The 8,940-nt window shown below is 42.3% G+C and overlaps 1 protein-coding gene across 1 annotated transcript in view; it reads left to right on the plus strand.

Moving 5' to 3' along the window:
• PCCB (propionyl-CoA carboxylase subunit beta) overlaps window positions 1–8,940 on the plus strand; it is an 84,118-nt gene that overhangs the window by 39,500 nt on the left and 35,678 nt on the right. Inside the window, exon 9 of the mRNA XM_077752337.1 lies at window positions 1,715–1,796. Within this exon, the coding sequence (XP_077608463.1) occupies window positions 1,715–1,796 (82 nt within the window). The remainder of the gene's footprint in view (window positions 1–1,714; window positions 1,797–8,940) is intronic.

Genomic DNA, 8,940 nt, shown 5'->3' on the forward strand with positions numbered 1-8,940 from the left:
TGTGTAAGTCTTGATTTGTCCAGAATTGGAAATATTTTTTGTTTTGACATGAAATAAATGTGAAATGATGTAGACAGCATGCCCTTTTGAAAACATGCTTATGCCTACCTGCTTGTGGCCAGAGGCTGGGGCAGTCCAGGGCAAGGTGTATTGCTGGCCACCTAGTGAACACTTTCTCTCCTTCTTGTTATTGGGGCCACTGCCCGGCTGGGGGGACATCACTGAGTAAGCCAGAGGCTCAGCTGGGGGACTATTGCTCCAGATTTCTGCCTGTTTTCTTCTCCATTTTGTTTCCATTCTGCGATTCAAACTTCAGACCCAAACTACTTCAAACTCCGTTGACCTGAACTTTGTTTTGCAGAAGAGATTTAGAATTCTGTCTCCCAGTAAGAAGCTGTTTTTAGACATTCCTCTATGGAATGGACCTGGACTTCCACATGCCTCAGCCCTGCTCCTCAGAGGACCTAACCGGTGGTGTGTTATGTGTAGGCTTGAAAAGGAGCTTGGTCACAGGCCCAGAATGAAGGGCACAACCTTCTTTTTTGAGCATTTATACTATTTGGGATTCTTGAAAAAGTTAGGACATAATTTAAAGGTATTAGGGCCCAGGGACCTATAATAACTGAATAGCCTGCTTAGCTCCAGCCATATCTCCTCTATATTGATCCCAGAGTAGCTATATGTATAAGTTTCATATAAAAAGTAAGGGAGGACTTTATCTGGTAGGACTATGCCCAATACCCCTATGTAGAGTTCTCTGGGAAGTTGGGCTTGAGCCATGTGGCTTTACCAAGGCCAAACCTCAGCCCAGGTGTACATGTCAAGGCCAGAACAGTCCCTCCCTCCCTGCCTTCATGAGCAGGAGGGGATGAGAGCATGTGGGACACTGCTGGTGAGTCCTCCTGTGGTGTGGGCATGGGCCCTGGCAGGTTCCCTGCTCAGTCACAAAGATGCATGAGGAAGCAGAGCACCATGAGCCTCAGTGATTGTCCCCACCAGGGACCTGCAGTTTTACTTTTTCTATATTTACTTCTTAAAAATTAAATTTATTTTTTATTGAGCGAAAAAGAGTATGAGTGCAAGATGAGAGGGGCAGAAGGAGAGGGAGGGAGAGAACCTTAAGCAGGCTCCGTGATCAGAGCAGAGCCCGATGTGGGATTCGGATCTCATGAGATCATGACCTTGGCCAAAATCAAGAGTCAGATGCTTAACCAACTGAGCCACCCATGCACCCCAGTTTTGCTTTTTTAAAGAGGAGCTTTAGCAGGTTTATTTTCCAACAGGGACTGTGAACCCACAGTGTTCAGTAGCAGAACTCTGCCTTTGCATTTCCAAGTCCTTGTTCTTTTATTTTCAGTGTCTCAAAGTGAGACTAGGACTTGCTAGCGCAGGGTATTGTTGATTACAATGTCCTATATAGTGCCTCACACTGTACCTGGAATGTAGGAGGTATTCAGAAAGGATAAATGAAGGAACCACATTCAGGAGAATAAGCTCGTTTCTTCCCTCTAAATGAAAACTAAATCTTTTGGGTTAATATCAAACTCATTTCAGTTTGTTACGGTGGTAAGAAAGGAATGCATCTTTTAGGACTACTTTGCACACCCTGCAGGGACAGATTCAGCTTTGCCGTCATGTCTCTTCGATCCCCCAGCCACAGAAGGCACCTGTCTCTTCCTGTGTTGATTGTATCTGCTTCTTTTTCTATCCATAGTGACCGTATGGTTCCTGAGCTTGACACAATTGTCCCCTTGGAATCGACCAAAGCCTACAACATGGTGGACATCATACACTCTGTAAGTGACACATCTGCTTGGTTTTGTCTCTGCTAGCTCAGCCGCATCCGTGATCCTTATGCTTTGACATAGGAAGGAAATGCCAAATCCACAGGCTTTAACATTGGGCAGCACAGGCAGAGCTTGCGTTGGGCACAAAACAGGGACCGCTCAGTAGTGTGTTCTTTGAAGAGATAGTGGTGGTAGCCTTGCTACTGCATCTGGACTTGAGGGCTGGAGGTAGGAGGAGCCACTTGGGTCAGTAGGTTTCAGGGGTCTTTAGACCGCACTGTGAGGTACATGGGGAAGAGTCCATGACCCTGAAGTCTGGAGTTGAGACCAGGGAGGCTTTTTGTTAGGTACCTTTGTTTGGAATCTTATGCTCAGAGGGCATTTTTTTTTTAGAGAAAGAGTACCCAAGGTATTCTTTGACAAGATGGGGGAGGTGGGGAATGTGTGGGTCTGGGGAAGATAAAAGTCATTTGTACCTTTTTCTCAGGGTAGCAGATTCCTGGATCATTAAGTGAAACAGTGTTAGGGCAAGCTGGGGACATGGCCAGTGTCTCTTGCACATTCTTATGTGCATGTCATGCTCTCAGCAGTCCTTGCTTGGTGTGCCCACAGAGCCATCTGTGTTCAAACCTTTCCCAGAATTCTGGCTCTCCCAATGACCTGTTCCTTCTCCTGTATTTTGGGGAACCAGCATGAGCCAGCAGCAGTGGCCAGATTTAGCTCCTCCTCATTGCTCGATTCTGCAGCCTGTTTAGTACCATTTGAGTTGTGAAGAATAGACCTCACTATGAGCATGCCCTTCTCTGACCTCAGTCTTCAGGACTCTCTGTACCTGCATACTTGTCTCTGTCTCTCTCCCACTGCCTCTGCTCCCTGACTCTCCAGCTCTCAATCTTCCCATTTTTCTGGAGCCCTCTGGCCTCTGCCTTTTAAGCTCAGCTTGGATTCTGCTGTTCTGCCAGATACTAATAACCAGGCACTGTTCTCAGTGCTGGAACTATAGGACACCATGATGGGCAAAATCCCTGCCTCAGGGACCTTAACATGTGATTGAGAGAGATGGAGAGCAAAAGTATACATGGCATGGGTAGTTTTAGGTCCAAAAAAGGTTTTAAGTCCAAAGAAGGTAAAATAGGAAGAAAAAAGAAAAAAAAGGTAAAATAGGGTCTCTGTCATCAGGTCCCCTGATTTCCTTTTGCTGCACCCTACCGTCCTTCCATGTCTCCCCAGACTCACAGAATGAGGTGCCTCTACCTGGGCTTCTGACACCATCCTTCCCCATCTGGGGTCTTGCTTTCTTGACTGGTTTGTATAAATCTCTTAACTTCTTCTCTCTTTAAGTTGTCCCTCTAGCGAACCCCCCCTTAATCCATATCTCTGTTTAACTGCTGCCCAAATTCTTTTCTCCCTTTTCATTTAAACCTCTTTTGTCTCTTCTTTACTCCGCACTGGAATTTCGCCTCTGGTTGTCTCCCTCTCTAGCTCTATGCATGCCATTGCAAATGGCAAGATTTCATTCTTTTTTTTTTTTTTTTTTATGACTGAATAATATTCCATTGTATATATATACACACCACTTCTTCTTTATTCATCTATCCGTGGGCTGCTTCCATATCTTGGCTGATGTAAATAATGCTACTATAAACATAAGGATACATGTATTCTTTGAATTAATGTTCTGTGTTTTTTGGATAAATACTCAGTGCGATTGGTGGTTTGTAGGGTGGTTCTGTTTTTAACTTTTTGACTAACCTCCGTACTGTTTTCCATAGTAGCTGCACCAATTTGCATTCCTACCAACAGCGCATGAGGGTTCCTTTTTCTTCACATCCTCCCAACACTTGTTTCATTCTGATAGGTGTGAGGTGATATCTCATTATAGTTTTGATTTGCATTTCCCTGATGATGTGTGATGTTGAGCATCTTTTCATGTGTCTGTTGACTGGATGTCTTCTGTGTGAAATGTCTGTTCATGTGTTCTGCCTATTTTTTAATTGGATAATTTGCAGGGTGTTGAGTTATATAAGTTGTTTGCATAATTTGGATACTTTCTTCACATGCATATGCTGATCAGCACTCAGATTAAGATTCAAGGGGTTACAGGGGCACCTGAATGGCTCAGTTGGTTAAACGTCTGACTTCAGCTCAGGTCATGATCTCACAGTTCGTGGGTTCAAGCCCCATGTCAAGCACGGTGCTGATACCTCAGAGCCTGGAGCTTGATTCTGTCCCATCTCTCCCTCTCCCTTTGCCCTTCCCCCACTTGCATTCTGCCCCTTTCTCTCTCTCAAAAATAAACATTAAAAATTTTAAAAAAGATTCAAGGGGGTACAACCTTAAACTTACACAATGTTATATGTCAATTATATCTCAGTACAGCTGAGAAAAGATTGAAGAGGAATTCTCTGAAGCTCTCTGGAACTCAGTGTAGCTCTTTCCTCTTCGGTACACTGGGCTGCAAACTCTAGCTTTATCAGATATGTCATTTGCAAATATCTTCTATTCAGTAGGTTGCCTTTTGGTTTTGTTGATTGTTTCCTTTGCTCTGCAGAAGCTTTTTATTTGATGTAGTCCCAACAGTTTATTTTTGCTTTTGTTTCCCTTGCTTCAGGAGACCTATCTAGAAAAATGTTGGTATGGCCAATGTCAGAGACATTACTGCCTGTGTTCTCTCTTAGGATTTTTATGGTTTCCAGTCTCCTATTTAGGCTTTAATCATTTTGAGTTTCTTTTTGTGTATAGTGTAAGAAAATGGTCCAGTTTCTTTTTCATGCAGCTGTCTGGTTTTCCCCGATACCATTTGTTGAAGAGACTGTCTTTTTCCCAGTGCATATTCATTCTTCCTTTATCAAAGATTAACTGACTGTATTCTGGGTTTACTTCTGGGTTTTCTATTCTGTTCCATTGATCTATGTGCCTGTTTTTATGCCAGTACCAGACGACAACTGGCATTACTACCACTTTGTAATATAATGACAAGTCTGGAATTGTGTCATCTCCAGTTTTTTCTTTTTCAAGATTGTTTTGGACATTTGGATATCTTCTGTGGTTCCATACAAATTTTAGGATTATTTGTTATAGTTTGTGAAAAATGCTGTTGGTAGTTTGATAGGGATTGCATTAAATCTGTAGACTGCTTCGAGTAGTATAGACATTTTAAGAATATTCTTGCAATCTATGAGCATGGAATGTCTTTCCATTTCTTTGTGTCCTCTTGGATTTTTTCAGAGTACAGGTCTTTTACCTCTTTAATTTTATTCCTAGATAATTGATTGGTTTTGGTGCAGTTGTAAATGGGATTATTTTATTAATTTCACTTTCTGCTGTTTCATTATTAGTGTATAGAAATGCATCAGATTTCTGTACATGGATATTGAATCCTGCTACTTTATTGGAATTGTTTATCAATGTTGTTAGTTTTTTGGTGGAGTCTTTAGGGTTTTCTATATATAGTATCATGTCATCAGCAACTAGTGAAAGTTTACTTCTTCCTTCCCAATTTGGATGTCTTTTATTTATTTATTTGTTTGTTATCTCACTGCTGTGGCTAGCACTTCCAGTACTATGTTGAATAAAAGTGGCGAGAGTGGGCATTCTTGTTGTTCCTGACCTTAAGGGAAAAGCTCTGCATGTTTCCCCATTGGGTATTATGTTAGCTGTGGGTTTTTCGTATGAGGCCTTTATTATGTTGAGGTATATTCCCTCTGAACCCACTTTGTCGAGGGCTTTTATCATGCATGTACTTTGTCAAATGCTTTTTCTGCATCTATTGAAATGCTCATAGGGTTTTTATCCTTTCCTCTTATTGATGTGATGTATTACATTGATTGTTTTACAGATGTTAAACCACTGTTGTAGCCCAGGAATAAATCCCACTTGATGATGGTGTTTGATTTCTTTTTTCAGATATTGTTGGATTCAGATTGCTAGTATTTCAGTTTTTATACTCTTGAGACATATGGTCTCTTTCCCACTCAGAGTCCCCTTTCATATTTCTTGCAAGAATGGTTTAGTAGTCATGAATTCCTTTAGTGGTTGTTTGTTTGGGAACTTTATCTCTCCATCTATTCTGAGTGATAGTCTTGCTGGATAGCATATTTTTAGCTGCAGATTTTTCTCTTTCAGCACCTCGAATATGCCATGCCACTTCCAGCCTGCAGTTTTTCCTTAAAAATTCACTGATAGCCTTACGGGGTTTCCCCTTGTATGTACCTTTTGTTTTCCTTCTTTTTTTCTCTTGGTGCTTTTAAAAGTTTTTATTTGTATTGCTTTTTGCCATTTTAATTACTGTGTGTCTTGGTGTGGACTGCCTTGTGTTGATATTGGGAGCAGGGGTGCTCTCTGTACCTCCTGCATCTGGGTATGTTTCATTCTTCAGATTAGGGAAGTTTTTAGCTATTACTTCTTCAAATAAATTTTCTTCTTCTTATTGTCTCTTCTTTTGGATCTGTAAGCCTGTATTATTCTGCTTGATGGAGTCACTGGTATCTCAAAGACTGTTTTCTTTTCTTTTTTTAAAATATTTTTATTTTATTTCTAGGAGGGAGAGAGAGACAGACAGCGTGAGCAGGGGAGGGTCAGAGAGAGAGGGAGATACAGACTCTGAAATAGGCTCCAGGCTCTGAGCTGGCAGTCAGCACAGAGCCCGACGCAGGGCTCGAACCCACGAACTGCGAGATCATGACCTAAGCGAAAGCCAGATGCTTAACTGACTAAGCCACCCAGGCACCACTCAAAGACTGTTTTCAATGTGCATAATTTTTTTCCTTTCATTTATTCAGCTTGGTTACTTTCCATTACTCTGTCTTCCACATCGTTGATTCATTCCTTTACTTCATCTAGTCTCTTCCATCAAGTTTATTTTTAATTTTACTTACTGTGTTCATCATCTTTGGTTGGGTCTTTCTATCTTTGTGTTTTTAAAGTTTTTTTAAAAATATATGTTGAGAGAGTGAGCACAAGCATGAGTAGGGGAGGGGCAGAGAGTGATGTGCGGAGAGAGAGAATCCCAATCAGGCTCCACACTGTCAGCTCAGAGCCCAGTGAGGGGCTCAAACTCCAAAACCATGAGTTGATAATCTGAACCAAAGTCAAGAGTTGGATGCTTAACTGACTAAGCCACCTAAGGGTCTGACTGATGTTCCCCACTCTTTTCTAAAGTTCAGTGAGTATCTTTATCATGACTTTACGTTCTCTATCAGGCATATTAGTTATATCCATTTCACTTAAGACTCTTGCTATGGTTTTGTCCTGTTCTATCATTTGGGACATATTCCTCTGTCTCTTCATTTTATCTAACTGTGTCTTTTTCTCTCTAGGAAAGTCAGTTACTCCTCATGCTCTTGAAGGTAATAGCCTTATAAAGAAGAGATCCTATAGTGCCCTGCAGCGTAGTGTCTGTTTCCCAGAGTCTGGTGTTTTAGGGGTGTCTCCTGTTTGTGTTGTGTATGCTCTTCTGTTGAGTCTTGGCCTCTTTTGCCTTTAGTCCAGTTGTCTGCAGAGATTGTCTTTGCCTGTTGTGGGCAGTGTTTCATCCCCAGCAGGGGTGGAGTGTATTTTAACCAGGTGTGTGCTGGTCTACTTGCAAAATGAGACCTACTACTGCTTCCAGAACTGCTGTCCTTCAAAATGTACCATTTAGAAGACGAGTTAGTGGGGTTTGTGCCAGTCTTCTGGGGGACTGAAGCAAGACTGGGATGGGCAGATCCACTGAAGCACAGAGGGGTGGGGCCTGATGTAAGCATGTTAGTATCCTCACTGCAGTGATCCCTGTAGGTGGCCCTGTCTTTACACTGGGAAGTGTGGTGGAGACAAATGGCAGGTAGTAGCTCCTTTGTTCCTGGAGGGATCTTCTCTTGATCTTCCTCTCTCTGGGCCTTGCTCTGAGATGAGTATATCACTTTCCCTCCAGTCAGCCCCAGTGGTTTTCAAACTGCTATTTCCAGGCTGTATCTGTGAGAGCTGTTGTGCTGTATCATTAAGGGTGGAGAACTGTGATTCCTAATCCTTCCTGGCTCTCCCAGAGCCCAGCCCTCCAATTTTAAAAATTCCAGGGTTTGGGCCACCTAGGTGTCTCATTCAGTTAAGTGTCTGACTTAGGCTCAGGTCATGATCTCAGGGTTCATGGTTGGAGCCCCACATGGGGATCTCTGCTGTTAGCAAGGAGCCAACTTCAAATCCTCCTTATCTCTCTGCCCCTCCCGTGCTCACTTGTGTGTGCGTTCTCTCTCTCTCTCTCTCAAAAATAGATAAATATTAAAAAAAAAAAAAAGAATTCCATGCTTCAGGTCCTGCTGGTTGTAAGAACTCACAAAATTCAGCCCTTTTCATTTAATTTTTTTATAACTTTAGAGAGAAAGGAGGGGGAGAGTAGTATAGGGAAAGAGAGAGAGAAAGACAGAGAGAAAGAGAATCTTGAGCAGGCTTTACACTCCGTGCGGCACCTGACGTGGGGCTTAGTCCCATGACCCTGGGATCATGACCTGAGCCAAAATCAAGAGTTGGGTGTTCAACTGTGGACACTAGCCCTTCTCACTTACAAAGCCAAATATTATGGGGATTCATCCTCCCTGTGTGGGCTTCTTAGTGTGAAAGTCTTTTTGTCACCCTTCTCCAGCCACTGGCTTCCTCCCCACTATATATGGCCACTGTCCGTTTCCCCCTCAACAGTGTCTTTACCTTTCCTACCTTTTTTGAGGTGTTTTCTTTTCTACCTTTAGTTGTGGAGTTTTGGCCAGTCTTTAGGTTGTTTTCTGAATTATTCATGCTATTGTGTTACTGTGTTGTATCCATGGGATGAGGTGAACTTAGGGTCCTTCTTCTTTGCCATCTTCTCCAAATGGTAATTACATGAAAATAGTTCTATCTTTTCCTTAGCAATTGTTTCTGCCCTTTGTTTTTTATTAAAAATTTTTTTTAACGTTTTTATTTCTTTTTGAGAGAGATAGAGCATGAGCAGGGGAGGGGCAGAGAGAGAGAGGGAGACACAGAATCTGGAACAGACTCCAGGCTCTGAGCTGTCAGCACAGAGCTGGACACGGGGCTCAAACTCAACAACTGTGAAATCATGACCTGAAGCAAAGTTGGATGCTCAGCTGACTGAGCCACCCAGGTGCCCCAATTTTTAATTTTTTTTTTTTTTTTTTTTTTTTAG

The sequence above is a fragment of the Crocuta crocuta genome, unplaced genomic scaffold (genome assembly GCF_008692635.1).
Source record: "Crocuta crocuta isolate KB4526 unplaced genomic scaffold, BGI_CrCroc_1.0 scaffold580, whole genome shotgun sequence".
Lineage (NCBI taxonomy): Eukaryota > Metazoa > Chordata > Mammalia > Carnivora > Hyaenidae > Crocuta > Crocuta crocuta.